Raw genomic sequence first — 19,610 nt, 5'->3', positions numbered from 1 at the left:
GAGTTGCATCATAACGTTATCGTGATGAGTGTTCGGACTAAACACTTTTGTTTCTTTGTACTCTTGTTTAATATGTGTTAGTAATTCGCTTATGAACATTTATTACTTTTGTTTCTTTGTACTCTTGTTTAATATGTGTTAGTAATTCGCTTATGAACATTTATTACTTATGTTGAACTAATTATTTACATGTTTCTGATAAACCTATTTGATGCAGGTATGGCGTACGACACACCGGCGCTGTTGAACCGTGCTATTGACAGGAACCACCGCTCGTTCCTGTCAGCAGTCGAGGGTGCACAGCTCGGCACCTTCCGTCCACGCACGTCGCGCGAGTGGTTGCGTGTCGACCCCCGTCACGTTCCTTGGTACGCGTATGTTCACATTTCAACTCAACTTTGCTTTGTGTTGTACTTATGTTTGAAGTTTGCTCTATACAGGTTGCGTGCGGCAGGCCTTCTACCACTGTGTAGGCTTGTTGAGGCGGCGGCGGACGACCGTGACCCAGCGAAGCGGTGGGATGCAGACCGGTCACTCCTTGCCGCTCTTGTAGACCGCTGGAGACCTGAGAGGCACACGTTCCACCTTCCCTGTGGGGAGATGGCTCCGACACTGCAGGACGTGTCGTACCTGCTTGGGCTACCGCTGGCGGGAGCACCAGTTGGTCCCGTGGACGGTGTTGTTGGGTGGAAGGAGGATATCACTGCGCGCTTCGAGCAGGTGATGCGCCTTCCACACCTAGGACCGACCAGCACCCTTCCTCCGTACTCTACAGTCGGGCCTAGCAAGGCTTGGTTGCTCCAGTTCACTGTAAGTAAATAGGTTGTTATTATCATACATGCTTATTTGCGACCGGATGAGTGTTTTGTACTAACATTTCATTCTTAACTGTAGGCGGACCTTCTGCACCCTGACGCTGATGATTACTCGGTGCGACGCTCCCTTGAGGCGTACCTGTTGTGGTTGTTCGGGTGGGTGATGTTCACTAGCACCCACGGGCACGCTGTGGACTTCCGGCTGGTCCACTACGCACGGTCCATCGCGGATGCTCAGCCACAGGACGTGCCGCAGTGGAGCTGGGGTTCTGCCGTGCTAGCAGCCACGTACCGTGCCCTCTGTGAGGCGTGCACGAAGACTGACGCGGGCGCGATCATCGCTGGCTGCCCTATGTTGCTTCAGCTTTGGGCAGCCGAGAGGTTTGCCATAGGGCGACCAGTGGTGGACAGCGCACCCTACGGGGTTGGTCGCAGCGCGCAGTGGCCTGAGGACGGTCCCACGATGGGGACTTACTGGTGTCGACGTGGGGTTAGTGCAACTTCGCTGCGTTATAAGTTTATCAGTCCTCTTCTTCTTTTTTCCTTCACATAACATGTCTAATTCCGATCATGTTTATTGCAGCGTCGTTACGCTCACGTCCAGGTGAGACGTGGTTACCCGGACTTCGTGTTCGAGTTTGACCGTCTCCAGCCGAGCGACGTCATCTGGGAGCCGTACACAGAGGAGGCCGTCGCTGCGAGAGCACCGCTAGGACTTTCGTCCTTGTGCACACGCGACCAGGCGTACTGGCTCACCATCCTGCCGATGGTGTTCGACATTTTCGTTGAGCCCCACTGCCCGCAGCGTGTGATGAGACAGTTCGGACTTAGGCAGGCGTTTCCGGGCAACGTGCAGCCGACCGTCCCCCCTTCCGACCACTCGTGAGTTCGGATTGTTCATTTCTAAATTTTTATGACAATTACATCATCGAGCCATATAATTTACCTCTCTTCACAGGTTGACTCGACGGGGACAGCTAGCAGGCGCACTTTGGGCTCCACGTGTACAGCAGTACGTTGACGACTGGGTGTTAGCTACAGAGGAGGTGATCAACGAGCTCTTCCCACACACGGAGGAGAACTACCGTGACTACCTTCGCTGGTACCTTCCTCGCACTCGTGCGCGTGTGACCTTCACTCCAGACGCCCCAGAGCAGCACGTTGCCGCTGTCACGGACGCGTATCCCACGCACCGTGACCGAGACTACTTCGTGGCGGTACGTACAATTTGTATTACTTCCAACAATTATTTCATTTCTCTTGCATAATATAGGACAGCTACTGAATTTTTAATTTCCATCTTGCATAGGCTGATGCCGCACGGGATATCAGTGCCGATATCACCGCAGTCCAGGTGAGGTTGAACAGAGGTTTGCACTTGAGTGACGTTGAGCAGAGGGCGACCTTCGACCGGATGCAGGAGAAGATGCGTGCGGTCATGCGCGTCTTCTCCTGTCGCAGCGCCGTGGACGTCGTACCTCCAGCTGGTCCGGTACACCCACGGCCTCGCGCGCCTACCGTCGGAGCAGGACCTCGTTTGCCTTCGAGCGCCCCTAGCTTCGGAGCAGTGCGACCTACAGCACCGGTTTCGCACGGTACAGTTCAGCCCAGATATTAGTTCATTTTTGTTTCAGCTTTTGCACGAATGTGTCACCATGTTTTAACTGCACGTTTCCTCATCGCAGGACCTCGTCTGCCTTCGAGCGCGTTCGCAGGCACGACCGGTGCTTCCGCGAGCTCCGCAGGGCCGTTCGCCACCTCTTCGGGCGCGTTCGCCAGCTCTTCCTCTCACGGAGCGTCGATCCCTCGCCCACACGGTACTTTACTTTTTATTACTACTGTTAAATACTTGTACGAATCTGATGGTCATTGTCCAGCAGGATATACAGCCGGGATCTTCGGTACTGGGCCCTCTTCGTCTCACGCCGGTAGGACTGGTCCTACTAGCCAGTTCTACGACGACGACTTGCACGGTGCAGACCACCAGGACGTACTAGGCTCCTCTCAGCTTGGAGGAGCTCCAGAGGCGCACACTCAGGAGCAGCCAGAGGTCACACCTGTACAGGCAGGTCGGGTTGGCCGTGCCGTACCCCCGGACCGACTCACGTACTCCCAGGGGCACATTAGGGCGCAGGGTAGGAGGGACAGGGGTAAGAGGCCTCGTCAGTAGTGTTCTACCTCTTCAGTCCTTATGTGACCGTTTCTTTTGGCTTACAAACTTGTAAAGCAGTACTACTTTTGCTATTACTACTACAGTACTACTTGTGTTTGTCTCGTCTAAGTAGTTCTTTTCATTCATATGGTGCTTGCACAACTTATGCTCACAACATCACACTTTCGGCGCTTCACGGTAGTGCCATATCCAGTAGCGCGCACAGTCCACAACAGCACACATGAAAAGCGGCAGCTCGAGTTATCACTATCAACTTTCGTCGCTGCCTGTTGACATAAAGTGAATCACACCCACGCGTGATCGTCTTGTCACATCTAATGAATAATGCATCTCATTGAGTTCACATATATTGCAGTGAAAACGACGCTATATAATTGACAATCTGAAGGCAACCTCTTCATATCTTCTTTCCCACTAGCACACCACACACGAAAATGGAAGCCTATTCATTGGTAATACGTAATCTAGATTTGAGATTATGTACAACATTCTTCACTACAATTTTACATTTTGGCAGCAAACCAAATATGATCAAATGCAATTTTACCTTACCAAATATTTGGTAGTGCCAAAACTTGCTTATATTTTGGCACTAACAAAATATTTGTACGGTAACAATCCAAATATGCCCTAAAAAATAATAAAATTGTATTTTACCAGTCTTGGAGATTTTAATCTTGTATAGTTTTCAATATAAAAAGATTTCATAACTATTGATATTTATATAAAAAAAAATATAGAGCACAGTACAAAATCGCCCTCCCCCAGGGCGGCAAGGGGGCCGCCTGCAAAATTCCATGCCCCCTCGCCGCCCATTTGCAGGCGGCCCCCCACAGTACAAAATCGCCCTCCCCCAGGGCGGCAAGGGGGCCGCCTGCAAAATTCCATGCCCCCCTCGCCGCCCATTTGCAGGCGGCCCCCCGCACAGTATAAAACCGCCCTAGCGGAGGGCGGCAAGGGGGCCGCCTGCAAATTTCTTTGACGGCCGTCGCCCGAGAGCGAACGGCCGGCTGCCACGTCATTTTCGCCGCCCTCTGGGAGGGCGATTTTTAAAAATCGCCCTCCCAGAGGGCGGTAGGCGACTATTTCCGTCAATTTTCAAAATGGAAAATTATTTTTGTAAAACTTTTAATAAAAAAAATTATAAATAAAAAAAATTCTAAGTTCATTGAGGTCCCTTGCATTTACACCGAATCCGATTTTCGTTCTTAACCCACAAAAAAAAAACAGATACAACCGATTCCCCAACTATCAAAATCGGTGCAAACGAGATATCTTAGCAGTTTTGGCTGATGTGGTACCTACGTGGCTTGTTTGACTAGGTCTTCGTACCACGTGGCATTGATGTGGCGCTTATATGGCAATCCTATTCCAAAAAATAATAAAAAACCGTGGATCCACATGTCTGTTAAAAGAAATGAAAATGGTGGGGGCCATGCCCCACGTGTCATCTTCACACCTTCCTTCTTCCATCTCCCCTTTCTCTCTTGTTCATCATCCTCACTATCTTCTTGACGATCGTTATCGACCAATTTCGACCATCAATATTACCCAATTAATGAAGACTAGCTATACTTGCCATGCATAATTTTTAAATAAAATATCTACTTTCACTATATACTATGCTACTAACATGTATACAGGAGAAGCACATATAAATGTAGGAGAATCGACAGATATAAACGATCAATCAATCGAACGTTGTCAAGATCCAGACTTATGGATAAATGAGCCAAGAACATAGAATTCACACAATCCACTAGGCCTTCTGGACTGAGGAGCCAACAGGGAGACGGCCTACCGAAAATTAGGTCGTTTGGGCCATCCTCTGGTTCGCCCGAACCCAACCCCCATCTCTGCCGTTGATCTCAGGTTTTGGCGTGAACGTCTAGGATGCTCCCTCAATGATGGTTGGAGGGAAGAATGGACATTTTGCATCTCCTAACCGTCATAACTGCCCTATATAAGGACCTCACATCCTCACTCTCTCCACACACTCAAGAAGAAGAGATATCTCCCTCTCTCGAGTTTAGTAGTATCTTAGTGCTAGTGGAGTAGGAATTAGAATAGTATTTGAGTACTCGGGTCTTCAGGAGAATTCGGGTATGGCTCAAGTAGCTTTCCTTTCTTCTTTTGTACTACCTCCGTTTCAGGTATAAGACTTTCTAGCATTGCCCGCATATAGATAGATGTTAATGAATCTTGATACATATATATGTCTAGATTCATTAACATATATATGAACTAGGTGAAACGCTGCGGGAATTTAGTATGATAACAATAAGAAAATAACGTGTAAGATAGCTAGATAACATCAGATTAAGTAAATTAATGTGGTTTATGATAATTTAAATTTAAACAGTATGTAGAATGGTGATTCAAACGTAAAAAGTAAGGGGGGTATGACTTTTTAGTAGATAAAGTAGGGAGATAGTTTGGACCATATATTAATCATCTAAAAGCTAAAAACAATTGATGTGATATAATTTAATTAGAGGAAAAAGGAGAAAGATAATTTGGACCATAGATTAATCATTTAAGCACTAACTAAGTCATGATGAACTATATAAGTATATAGGATATCATAAAACATAATAAAGATATACATTGAAACATTATGTGAATTATGTTGGATGATAATTTAACATGTTTGTATTTAAAAAGCTCTTAAATTATAAAAATTATAAAGATATAGCATGTTTATATGATGTTTAAATGTGATGATTGTTAGTGGATGATGATGTGGCATCTTTGCATGTTAAGCTTAAGGAGTTAGTGGGGGATAACTTTATAGTAAGATAGGATGTGCACAATACTAGAAAGTCTTATAATATGAAACGGAGGATGTAAGACTCATTGAATTGATAAAATATTCTTCTTCATACATCTTCGGTAATTTATTCCATTTATATTATCCGAGTACTGACTTTTACTTTATACTTGTATCAATATAGTTGTGTAGCTAGCCTACCAGAGAGGTGCAATGGTGTGGGTTTAGTGTCCGATTACTCGGTTGTTCTATGTCATCTCGGGGGATATATAGTAGTATTTAACAATATAGACGTGGTGTCTAGATTATTAAGTATCACTATCTGGGCATTGTTGGTGGTCATTAAAGCCAATTCTATACCGCCAACCTATGCATGAAGTTCAGATAATAAAACATCCAACATAGTGATAGGTGTTAAAACTTATATATTTCACTGGTGTTTATTTGATGCAGGTAATAAACCCAGAAGTTAGGAGGAAAATCAGACTAAAGTGTGGGAGAAACATGTATCCATACAAGGATGGGTTGGGAACTTCATCAAAATACTAGAAAATCAGCTCAAAACTCAGAGAAATGGATAGAGGAGGACCAAGGGAGGAGATGGGCCGAAGGCTAGGCCAGGAGGGCCCAGCCCAGGTTCGGCCGAACCCCTGGTTCGACCGAACCACCATCTCCACCGTCCATCCTGTGGTTTGGTGTGGACGTCCTAGTTGCACTCTTGATGGCGGTTGGAGGGTACTTCGGACATTTCCCCTTGCACAACCGTCATACCTATCTCTATATAAGGAGCTTCACTCCTTCACTCTCACACACACTTTTAAGCTTGAGCTAAATTATAAGAGGCTCTATTGTACTATATTGTATACTAGAATAGGAAGAGAGTAGAGTAAAAGAAGTCGGAAGAATTCCGGAGTTGTAGGTAATCTTCTTTCATTTCTTTTATTCTGTTTATTACTGATTTCAATAGAATTATCTTCTTGAGTAATTTAGATTTATCTTGTAAGAATTATCTCTTGGTTAGTTCCTAAATAGCATACAGGATTATTGTTCACTATAATCAACTAAAATATAGTGATTGCTTTGGTGAGTTATAAACACTAAAGTAGATATTAATTACTTAGACATGGTGTTTAGGTAATTGTTATCCAGTAATTGCTGTGTATCCCACATACGTTTGAGGTAGGTGTAGAGGTGGTGACAGCCCTCGAGATCACTTTAAGTCCTCCCTGTCCGGGTACGTAGCCCTCGAGAACAACGGGTTGCTAGTGCCTGAAGTATTGCCTTAGGATTAAACTTAAGCTTTCCCTAGACATTGTTTCTCACTAGTAAATCCTCTCTATCCTAGCCTATCTTTTGCTTGGTGCCCTTGGATGAACCGAAGGAAGATCTGACCACACATGTTCCCTTGGATTCAATAACCTTTGGAATACTCCGTAGGGGAAGTGCTACATCGGTATATCCGTGCACTTGCGGATTTTATCTGTGACCGTAAGAATTACCAATAAGCATTTCTGGCGCCGTTGCCGGGGATCAGTTGCTGATCATTTTCGAACCCAGTTCATCCTTGTATCTCTTTTCATTTTTTTTATTCTACCTTCATCCCTGCTACCCGGAGAAGTATTCCTGTCAAACTCTTCTCGACTATGGAGCAACCTCTCTTCGAGCTGTCTGCTCCTAGGGGCGAATTCTATGAGGCACCTCCTTCATCGGAGCAGATTTATACAACTGGCTATGAAATTCGCCCCGAACTAATCAGTATGCTTAGAGAGAATCCTTTTTCTAGCCTTGATCTAAAAAATCCCTACCATCATTTGCGGGACTTTGAGAAAGTCTGCTCATGCCTTAAGATTCATAGCATTGTTGACGGTCGTTATCAATCAGTTTCGACCGTCAATATTACCAAAATAGAGGAGAATTAGTTATGCTTGCAATGCATATATATGTTAGAATAATAATATTCCACTAGTATTAGGTCTACTAACCTTTTGCAGAGAATAACTATAAAAAATGGAGGAGAATCGACATCAACACAGACGATAAATCAATTGGACGATGTCGAGAATCATACTTATGTATGAATGGGCCAAGAACTCAAAGTTGACATGCTGAATTAGGCCAAAATTCACAAGTCTGCGAAGGAGAACAATGGAGGAGGCCGCCAGCCGAGATTGGGCTAGACTGGGCCGGGTTCGGCCGAACCTCTCTCGCCTCCGTTGGATCCAGGTTTTGGCTGGACGGTGAAGATGAAGCCCCAATGATGGTTGGAGGGTATTACCGACCATTCCAACTGTCATAACCGTCATAGTTCAGCTATAAAAGAAGCTCATCTTCTCACTTCACTCACACACCTCAAGCAAGAGCTCTCTCATATTCTCTCAAGTTAGTTTAGTGTTATTAAGTTAGTGGAATAGAAGTAGAGTAGAAATCGGGAGTCCGGAAGTCTTCAGAAGAGTTCAGGTATGGCTCTAGTAGCTTTCCTTTCATTCTTTTGTAAGCTTTGTACTTTTATTAGATTACTCTTCTTTATACATTTATGGTATTGAAATACTTTCCGAGTATATGAATGCCAACTTTACATTATGTTCATGTTATACTGAATATACTGCTAGCTTATCTGGGAGATGCTTTGGTGCGGGTATAATGTTTGCTTATGCAATTACTCTATGTCGTGACGATGATATTAGAGTAGTATCTGGTAGTTTAGACATGGTGTCTAGATTACGGGATATCATTATTTGGGGTTATATGCTGCGGATGAGAGGTGGGCCACTGATGGTGACAGCTCAGTACGGGTATTCCTCCAGCGTGTTTATAATCCTAAGTTAATTCCCTGGGGAGGGTACTCCTCCGTATTTAGCCCCGGTTCTATGGTCATGACGGGCTATCTAAGGAACTCGACAATCAGGGGTGGCTTCTCGAAGTACCAGGAGGGTATCGGATAGAGGGTATTAGCTAGTATATCAGATGACTGGAATGTATGTATACTTTGTATACTAGAAGTATAGGAATAGATTATCTTTCTCTTTTCTTTCCATTTAGCTTATATAATTTAGTATGAGAATGAGTAGCTTCAATGCTTGTGTGTCACTCTACCCTTGTATTATCTTAACCCCTGCTTAAGATATGATTATTACAAGTAATATATAAATTATTAGTCAAGTTCTCTCTACATGATCTTCCCATGGGATAAAATAAATACGATACCCTTGGAATACTCTCGGATAAAATGCTACAATGGTATATCCGTGCGCTTGCGGATGAACTCTGTAACCATAATATACCAGGAGTATTTCTGCGCCATTGCTGGGAATTATATTTCTAGTAATGTCGTTAAGAAATACCAACAGGCATGAAGCAAGAAATTGTACGGTGGAAATTGTTTCCGTTCTCCCTTCAAGAGAGAGCGAAGCAATGGTGCACATCTATCGTTGGATGTGTAAACAGTAATTGGGAAAAGTAGCGAGACAGATTCTGTCTTGCCTTCTTCCCTGTTACTCGTATTACTACCCTTCGAGTAAAAATCCTAAGTTTTCAGTAGATTAAAAACGAATCAATCGGTGCAGCCTAGTCCAGATTCACTAACTTAGTGCAGTCCGGACCAACCTTGTTCTTACCGGAGTATGTGCTTTTGCAACATTTTCATATGGGTCTGGATAAGGAATCTGCATTCTATCTAGATATAACCGCCGGAGGATCGTTCATGCACAAAACGCCGTCGGAAGGAAAAGTAATTCTAGACCGCATTCTAGAAAAAACTTCCTTCATGATGCAATGCAATGAACCCCTACCAGAAGCATCCATGTCCAAGATAGGGGAACCTTCAACAATCGAGTCATAATCTGAACCTTCCACCTCTACCGACTCGATTAATGAAAAAGTTCCCGAACCGCCATCCGTTGAGAATGAAGAAATTCAGACTCCGGATCATGCCGCAATCCTGTTCTAGGACGGTTTTGACAAAGACTTTGGTAACACCCTGAACTATTTCAGTAAAAACAAACCACACGTTCCCTTGCCACCTCCCAATCCTATGGAACTTGGGTTCCTAAGAGAAACTGTCCAGGAGTTGACATCCATAATAAGTGACAAATGGCTAAGGGAGGCAGAGCTTTCATCCGAAGTTATTCAGATAAATACCGCTCCCCGGGTTATTCCTTGTCACCTAGAAGGGAACGACGTTGTTATTCTATGCAGTCCAACTGTCGGGGTTAATCTCATCTCTAAGTCATTTGCATTCGCTTACCTAAGCGATAAGGCAGTAACCCCGACAAACAAATTCTTCAAGAACCCGAACGGAAGTATCATTGAAGGATTTGGGATTGTGCAAGACGTACCTGTCTACTTTGAAGACAGGGAGGCAGTCTTGGATTTCCACGTCTTTGAAATCCAAGATTTCGACATTCTAATCGGGCTTCTCATTGAGCAACTCCTCATAAATACACCCTGATTAGATAGCCTCAAGATAACTCTGGAGGGAATGAATTCTTAGTTCCATTCTCACGGGCAAGGTTCGCCTTAGACTGTGGAGGAAGTTACGGCAGTTCCCCCTCACGAGTCTCCCGAGACCCTTCTGGAAAATGAAGTCCCTGACTTCATCAAGGAGGAAGCGGAACACGGAGAGACTCCCAAAATTCCAATCATGGAACCGCCGTCTCGATCTCCGCTTGAGCTTAAACCTCTACCTGAAGGCCTACGCTATGCTTTCTTGCACAATGACAAAGAAGCCCCTGTCATCATAAGTGACAAGCTTTCTAAAGACGAGACTCAACGTCTTCTGTTTGTGTTAGAAAAGCATCGCGCTGTTCTTGGCTATTCCCTTCAAGATCTCAGAGGGATTAATCCCGCGCTTTGTATTCATCGTATCCCTATTGATCCTGAGAGTACTCCCTCTAGGGAACCTCAACGACGGCTCAATAATGCGATGCGAAAAGTTGTAAAGAAAGATGTCCTAAAACTCCTGCATGCCGAGATTATTTATCCCGTACCATATAGTGTGTGGGTTAGCCCGGTCCAGGTTGTGCCAAAGAAGGGAGGAATGACGGTCGTTGCAAATGCTCGAAATGAACTTATCCCGCAACGAACTGTAACTGGATGGAGGATGTGTAGACTACAGAAAACTTAATAAGGCTAAAAAAAGGATCATTTTCCGCTACCCTTGATTGATGAAATGTTGGAACAGCTAGCAAATCATTCCTTTTTCTGTTTCCTTGATGGGTATTCCGGGTATCACCATGTCGTAGGCTCTCCGGACCTTCCATTATATTTGAGGGATGAAGTGAATAATTCAAGTCATCAAACAAACATAATGAAATATCCGACGCCTCGAGAGAAGAATATTGGAGACATTGCTGGGCCTTTAGCCTGCCAGTCAACTTCAGCCCGAGATGTGCCCGTCAAACCACTCGAAGGCGGCGACCAGGTGTGTTACACATTCAGGAGACTTGACAAAAATGGCTAAAGATCTACAACATCTCAAATATTCTTAACTCATACTCATGTGAATCTAGTTCCCAGGATGTGCACTAGATTCACACTTTCATCTTAAGCATGGACATACATAGCAAACACATTTAAGATGAAAGCGATTAAAATTTACAACTAATTTAGCGTTACATAGGCCGTCCGGCCAAATAAATATATCAGAGAACAGCGGAAGCTTGACTACCCAATCCTCAAGCACACCGACTAGGGGTTTACCCCATTAAGTTCAAGTCCTAGAAGAAGCATTCGATCACCCGCATCACTCAAAAGACTAAGTCTAAGACCTGCAATCAAATAGTTAATCCAATAGCAAGAGTTAGTACATTATTAGAAATAATATACTGGCAAGCACCACGACAAGCCTAACACTCTACATGTAACTATGTAAGGCATATAATCAAGGAAGGCATAATATGGATCTTTTTAGCATAAAGCGAGTTTTATTTACATAAAAATTTCCAAATCGGATTTTGCTTTCAAAAAAATTTCAGCAAGCTAGTACTTGACATATTGGGCATCAAAGTAGTCATTAATCATGTATAAATATACACCTCATTGCCATGCATGGCAGCAAGGAGTTCATTCTCAAATTTCAACATAATTTAATGGTAAATTTCAGCATTTAGAAGAATAAATACAAGTCTATACTCAATACATATCTACACGCCGCTCATGACCGCGAGCACGGCTAATCGATTAGTTTTAACTCTGTAGAGTTTGTACACTTTACCCACATGATGCGAAATAATAATCATGCAAAAGCATGGCATGCGATACATAAGTATCCGATTTATTACTCACAACAAAGCTTTTCCAAAATTCATGATTTAGCCTTACACCAGCACGATATGTGTTCCTCCATCCTAGTCATACTGGAAATATGACCTCGAGCCGTTAAGTGGCGGGCCCATGCCTTAAACTTAACAACATGGTGGCGGACACAACGGGAACCCACCATGTTGTATTGGAAAGACTTAGTCACCTAAACTACCACGTCGGGGTAAATATGAAGTTCCTTTGAGTTATCCGAACTGATACACACCGGCCTACCAGAATGTAAGGCTAAACCATCAATAATTTACTAAGCTTGGGCTATCCCATACTAGCACATGTGGTTGTACTATATACGAAATGAACTGACATTGAGTGAAGTCTAGGCACACTCTCCCCCTATCGGTATCCAACTAATCACCATATGTGCACCACTTGAGGCCCAAACCTAAAATCCGCATTTTCCAACATTTTATTTGTCAAAATCACGATTGTTCAAGTCCCGTCCAGATTATTTCAAAAACAATTTTCATGTTTGTAGTGAGCCCATAATGACAAGAAAAACCATTCTAAGCATGGTTAAGCATTATAGCAATCTAGTGACATCTAAACTCATATATAGAGTGGCATAGTCATATTGTTCCTAAGGTTAGGAATGATGGTTATGGATATATGTGGGGTTATGGTGATAGTGCAAGTAATAGGAGTTTGTCTAACAAGTTTAACAAAATTTTAATTTATTAGTGTACAATCAACATACAAGATTTGCAAACATTTTCAATAACCTCCAAAACATTGGTTCAAAGTGATCAAAGAGAGAGGGAGGTGGGACTTGCCTTGTAACTAGAAAATGTCAGCACCTAGATCACTTCTTCACCGTTTAAGTATTCATCTATACAAACTACACGATATGCAATTAAACACCGAAATATGCGAAAAATCCAAAATGCTCTAAAATGCATGATTTGTGCACAATGGATAGGTACTGGTCTAAGATGAATTTAGGTGAAAGAGTTTCTATTTTATCTCTTTTTATTTGAGATTTATGAATTTTAAAAAAGTCTGCTCAGTATAGGGTAGTATTTACCTAGGTAGTGTTATAAAATATTTTTGCAAAGTGATGTTTATTAAGTTTGACTTCACAGTGTTTTCTAAGACTAACATATTTGGTTTCATATTTTTTAGAGTTAATATGAATTCTTTATGTATTTTACGAGTTATAACGTGTTCTAGGCATAGAGTCTATATGTGCACATGGCTTTGGAGATTTAGGTCTAGAACTTGCTCCATCTTTCTAGTGATGTTTAAAATGAGTATTTTAGTTAACTAATCTAATCTTAGTTCATAATTTTAGAGTTTATATTATTTTACTACACATTTTATAAATAGGGATGTTCTATGTTAGTTACTTAACGTACAAATTGTTATATGAGTTAAGTTTACTAAGTCTTTGGGAATTAAGGCTGGAACTATGACCTCTCTGGTCTAATAAGTTTTATTTTGGTTTATTCATAGCTAGAGTGCATTTTAAATACCTCTACACATATATTTTGCTTAACCAATACTAGGTGATTAACTCCTAGGTTATCTATTTAAAGATTAGAGCTATAATCTGTATAAAAGGTGCCATATTTTATTTTACTATGTTGAGCCCACTATTTGATGGTTCTATAGAAACTTTGTTCACTCCATTTGGAGTGAAGATGAATTTTCTATAAATTTTACAAATTAAAGGCTGTTCAATATTGGTTATTCCTTACATAAATATTTAGAGGCTTTTATTATACAGTAAGTGTATAATTTTATTTTATAACTTGGAAGTATATGTTTTGGTGATTCTACATAACTTGGGTTTACTCGAAAAGGATCTAAGATGAATTTTATATAAACCTCTAAAGTTCAGCTTATGTAAAACTAGTTATTTTAAAGATAATAGTTTTAGAGGCATTTGATGTAAAGTGTGTATATGTTTTATTTTACTTTGTTTTTAGAGAACATGTTGGTGGATCTGTAGTCCTTATTCGCAGTTTTTCTCTCCTTCATGTGCAATATCTGGATTTCCAAAGTGCCTCCACGTATAGTACCACCTCACATGAACTGTTCGCGAGGGGCTTCAACCGAATTACGCACAAACCGGAGGGTTTTTTTTAGCAAAATTCCACCACCACGCGCACTATATCTATCCGACGTGGATGTGCCCAGCGCTCGCGCAGGTAGCCAACCTTTCATTTTCCCCGATGTTGCCAACTCCGCTCCTGCGAATAGAGCTTTCATTTGCTGAAATTTAACCAGACAATTAGCTATCTTCCCCGGGTGTGATTTTATCATTGTGGGAAGTAGACACCATGTATCATTCTTCAAGTCGTATAGCCAGGAAAGCAACGGTTTGCTTAGCGAATTTGCCTCTTGACGGCATTTGCATCCTCTGTGATGTTTAGGTGTTCATTTGATTTTCTGGAGGATGCTTATCTACCTATCTTCATAAAAATATTGCCCCTCAAATAATACGTACCTAGGGGACAAATACACTTAGGACCAATTTAATTAACAAATATTCATTCAGACTCATTTTCTTTTCTGAATCTATGACCAAAATAAAAATGGTTTCTTTTTTACAGTCCACAATAATTGTATTCTCACATTCTATAGCTAACAAATTCAGGGGAGTATACATCTTATGGGACAAATGGTCTATGGGAGCACTATTCATTTTAATGTAAAACGGTCTATGCTGTGGTCGGTTCACTCTATTTTGCTTATCTACCTATAGATACCCGTAGTTATAATCTGGGGTTATAATCTTAATATGGATAAGTGCACAGCTAAGAAAAACTCTGGTACATTATAAATTTAACTTGTATATTTAATTGAACACTCTATATTATTATATACAAACGACATAGAACCATACTTTGCATCAGCCAGATCTATGAATTGGGGTATGCATGCACACATAATAGCCATGACAGTATCACTCACTATCAACTGCATTTTAAGTTGAATTTCAGAATTATCTCATCTTATCATTGCGGCGATGTTGGACATTTCTAACTCTTAAGCTTGCTAAATTTTTTTTCAAACTTTTGCTCCTTAATAGGCTCACGGGGCAAGGAATCTCCCTCACAAATTCTTCAAGGAGGAGGGACTGCATACTCAGGTATTGCATATTGTGCCTATATGTTTGTGCATACCCTCTATAGATACCCTCTTACTAAAGTTTGCTGAAGGGATACTCATTACATTTAAATACATGATTGTGGGAGGATAACATGTGAAATGCACATTGCTGCCTTTTTTTTAATTCTTGTAGTTACCTTTTTTTTTTAATTCTTGGAGTTACTTTGTTTACTCTTTCTAATTAAACATGTCAACTTCCAGCAATACTAGAAATTTATTTACTACACATTAGAAAGCTAATTTTGGTTTCCTCCCCTGTTTGTACCACAAACTGCCGGTACAGAATCATCACGAAAGATACTGCACACACACATAAAAATCAAGAAGAGAGATGCATGGCAACAACCAATGGAACCCAACTGAACCCTCGTCTTCCCAAAGAACAATACAGGAATCAAGAAACAGAAAAAAAAAACTAAAGCAACTCTATTGATTTAAGCAAGATTTCAGCACAAGGACAGAGAATGCCATCACCAGTACCAGGAGCAGATAGTCCCCAAGAACAAGATGAGAAATAGTACTTCACGATTTAAAATAGATGTTTCTGATAAATAGCACATTGATGAACATGTCAAAGGGTTGCTTATGTCTTATAAGCTACTATACTACAATGGATTATTTCAGCATTACCACTTTAATGTCACACCCTAAAAATTTTAAATGTATAAATTGTTGTTTAAATGGGAATTTTTAGAAATTATTTAAAAGCCTACAAGTTAAACCCTAATTTTCTAGGAAAATTTTCAATATAAAAATGAGCTAGATAAAATTTTATTAAATACTATTTTCTAGAATTTTCTGGGAATTATTTGAGCAAGGGAAGTATTTTTAATAATTGAAACAACATTTTACAAATTGTTTTTGTTTAAAAAGTTCAAAAAGTCCCCTCCTAGGCCGTTGGGCCGAATCCGGCCCAACTCCTCCCTCCTTCTCTCTCTTTCCCCGCGCTCGGCCCAGGTCGGCCCAAGCCGCCCGCGCCCGCGCGCCCCTCTCTCCTCCAGGCGCTGACAGGTGGGGCCCACCTGTCAGGCCCTTCGTCAACCTCCGGCCGGGCGCCGCCGAGCCGAACCCTAGCCGCCGTTTCCCGCCCCAAATCCGGCCGAATCCGACTCCGTCTTCTCCGATTGATTGAGGGGTTTTGTTCCTCTCGGTCTCCTCTTCCTTTTCCCCCAAGAATCAAAGCAAATGGTTGAGGTTTGGATGAGATTTGAATTCGTTTTCGAGTTTATCTCCAAAACCGAGTCCGAGATCTTCCCGACTCGATTCCTCACGTTTGCGGCTTGATCTCTTCGATTCGAGCTCATATAAACCTTCCCCGTGATCTCCTCTTTCGTTTGCCCCCTCTCCCGAGTCCTCCCGTGTCTCCTAGCGCCGTCGCGACGCTCCCCAAGTCCGCCGCCGCCGCCGGTCATCTTCGGCATCGTCGCGCCGCCGTCTCCGTCGTCGCCGTCGGTCGCCGCCATCACCGTTAGGTGCGCCGTGAGGAGAAGAAGCTCGGCCGCCCCTCCGTTTCCGCCGTCGACCACCGGAGCGCCGCCGTCGCTGCTAACCCGAGCCGCCGCGCCGCCTTTGCTCGTCGCCGGCCGCCGTCGTGCATCCTTTGACTACGTGGTGAGTACCAACGGGTTCGTCTCGTTGCCCTCTACGCGTAGGTGGTCTCCGTTTCCGCCGCCGAAGTCCCTAGCGCCGGCGAGATCGCGGTCCCGAGCCGGCCGTCGTGCTGACGTCATGCCGACGTCAACCCTAGGGCTGACGTCATCAGGGCCAGGGCTGACGTCATCTCTCTCTCTTTTTCCTTTTTCTCGATTTTCTAATAGATTAAAACTTTGAAAAATCATAACTAAATAACCGTAGATCCGTTTTAGGTGGTTCAAGTTTCTAAATTCTTCTAAAATCAAGATCTACATGATAAAAATATCCACATGTACTGTTTATGCTTGTTTTTGTACTGTTTTGTTGATTTTGTTTATTTGCTTTAGTTTCCGACGTTCCGGAGGAGAGCGTTTCCGTTGAGGAAGGTTCCGAAGCGTTTGTGGAGGCTCAAGGCAAGTCACACAGATCCCAAACAACCCTTTGAGCATGTTGATCCCGTTTAAAGCTATTGTTTTATTTCAACTATGCATTGTTTTCGAATGTCATCAGGTGGTGAGCCGTTCCCTATTATTTAATGGCCGAAGATGACTTTATTTTCCTATGGGTTATAATTTGATTAGCATGAACCTTATATATTGGATTGGTTCAGCTAAATGCTATATATAGGTTTGCTTAGTCATGCTTAGAAACATTAGCTAATTAAAAGGGGTTAAATATAAATTATATTACATAATTATTACTGTTAATAATGGTTTTATATAATGGTAGCTCACGATGGTCAATCGTGTGATGTTAATTGATTGATAATTAAAACTTGGACAAGGTGGGTTGTGAGCATATGGTTTTGATGGTTGTGCTCATGACAATTAAGGACCGGTTCGCGAGCTACTGTTGTGAAACATTTATCGTGCCAACCACAAGCCAGCGTGGGCAACGGCTTTATCTTTTGTATAGCATGATTCATTATAGTGTGCCAGACTGAGAAGTGGCGAGAAGTCCATGGGGGTCGCTGGGGAGTCCATACCTTGTTTTAAAGGGGGTGATTATGATCCAGGAAAGGTGCACTGTGGTGAATTGTGTTATGCGAGGGGTATTGTCACAATTCCTTTCCGAGGTACCGTGGTGGTATTGAGGCACATGGTAACATGATGTGGGGTTGTGTCTTGTGGGTACAGTGGTACATCTCTGATCAAAGTTTAATCTATTCGAATAGCCGTACCCGCGGTTATGGGTGAGTTGAGCAATGTTTTTCGTGATTAGTCTCACACTACTCATTAATGGTAATAATGTGTTAATTAATTTAATTCCTGGTTTGGAATGGTTAATTCCTGGTTTGGAGGGTTTCATTTGTTCAACTGGGGTTGGTTGTTCAAATGGGGTTGGGCCTATGCAACACGGGTGTGTTGTATGGTGTTTATTTAATATTGATCAATTATACAACTGTTTTATTATTCTCTTAAATATTTATTAAATGCTGTTTTCTGCAAATGAACTATATTATGCCATCCTTTGTTATCTTGTGCACTTGCATATTTGCTGTGTGGCTTGTTGAGTATGTTATATGCTCATTCTTGCAATATTCATTCATCAGAAGAGGAGTTTCTCAGTGAAGGTGATGATCTGGAGGATTAGGCTTGTTCTCGGTTAAGATGCCTGTGGAGTGGAGTTGCCATAGCTGTTCCGTAGTTTGTTATAGTTTTTTTTTTCCGCTGCGTAGAATGTTTTTCTTTGAGAGGAACTATCCACCTCTGTAATAATTTATTATTTGCGAATATTCTATAGTTAAATATTTATACTCTATTATCAATATTGTCATTGTGTGCCTCGGTTGATTCCTGGACGAGGGCTTAACACACATGTAAGCGTTTGGAATTTTGGATAGAAATTCCGGGCGTGACAAGTTGGTATCAGAGCCACCTTGACCTTAGGATAAGCCAAATGGTAAACCTTAAGTAGCCTTCAAAATATTTTGAAAAATAGAACTACTCTTCTCTATTCTCTTATAAATTAATTAAGCTGGCAGCACATGCAAGGTTATGCACAAAATTTATTGAATTCAATTTCTTTTCTTTCAAAAGCAAAAAGTTGTTCTTTTCGAAATATTTCCTTTTCTTTTTACCAAATTTTATTGATTAGTCGGCACTGTACATTTATTATGGTATCGATTTAATCATGTTGGCACTAGTACTACTCATCCCTTTTAATGGTGACACTGTACCGTGCTTATAATAGATCATAATTATTTCAGTTTTATTTTATTTATTTGTCAAACAAAATATATTTGTCTCTGTCCAAAAAGTAACATTCTAAACATATTTATAAAATAGTTTTGTATGTGTCTTTTCTTTTCTTTTCTTCCTTTTGGTCAAAATCAGTTAAGTCTAGTTGGTGCAGCTAACTTAGAAAAATATGCATTAATTCTTCTCTTCTATGTCTCATTAGATGCCTCGCCATTCACCAAGAAATTTGATCAAGGTGTTAGGATTCGTCAGGGAGCTGAGGTTGATGGCTTTTGAGATAGGCTATGAAGTTGCTCCTGAGTATCGCCAGATTCCCCATGACCCCGACGAGGAGAAATGTCGTGTTCGTGTGACGTTGGCTAGTGATAGTGAAGACCTTCCGTCTTTTAAGTTTGAAGCTGGAGGAAGATCGTACTGCCATGCTTGTCAAGAAGTAGCTTTGGTGGCCATTGGAGAGTTGCGTCAACACTTTGAAGAAGAGTTGGATTCATCAGCTTTCCAGTATCATCCTCACAAGCCTCATGGTCAGGACTATGGATCTTATACCTGTCCTGATGGTGAAGAGAGTGCTACTCTGATGCATGTGGTGC

The 19,610-nt window shown here is 42.1% G+C and overlaps 1 protein-coding gene across 1 annotated transcript; it reads left to right on the top strand.

Annotated features, from left to right (window-relative positions):
• Positions 1-219: 219 nt before the first annotated feature.
• On the top strand, positions 220-3,096 carry LOC136353796 (protein MAIN-LIKE 2-like). The gene is made up of 8 exons (XM_066305024.1): positions 220-368; positions 441-810; positions 895-1,305; positions 1,399-1,697; positions 1,774-2,032; positions 2,125-2,410; positions 2,501-2,632; positions 2,696-3,096. The coding sequence occupies exons 1-8, from the start codon at positions 220-222 to the stop codon at positions 2,983-2,985; spliced, it is 2,196 nt and encodes a 731-aa protein (XP_066161121.1). The 3' UTR covers positions 2,986-3,096.
• The last annotated feature ends 16,514 nt before the right edge of the window (positions 3,097-19,610 follow it).

Source organism: Oryza sativa, chromosome 10, assembly GCF_034140825.1.
Source record: "Oryza sativa Japonica Group chromosome 10, ASM3414082v1".
Taxonomy (NCBI): domain Eukaryota; kingdom Viridiplantae; phylum Streptophyta; class Magnoliopsida; order Poales; family Poaceae; genus Oryza; species Oryza sativa.
This window is presented reverse-complemented; position numbering and strand designations above follow the sequence as displayed.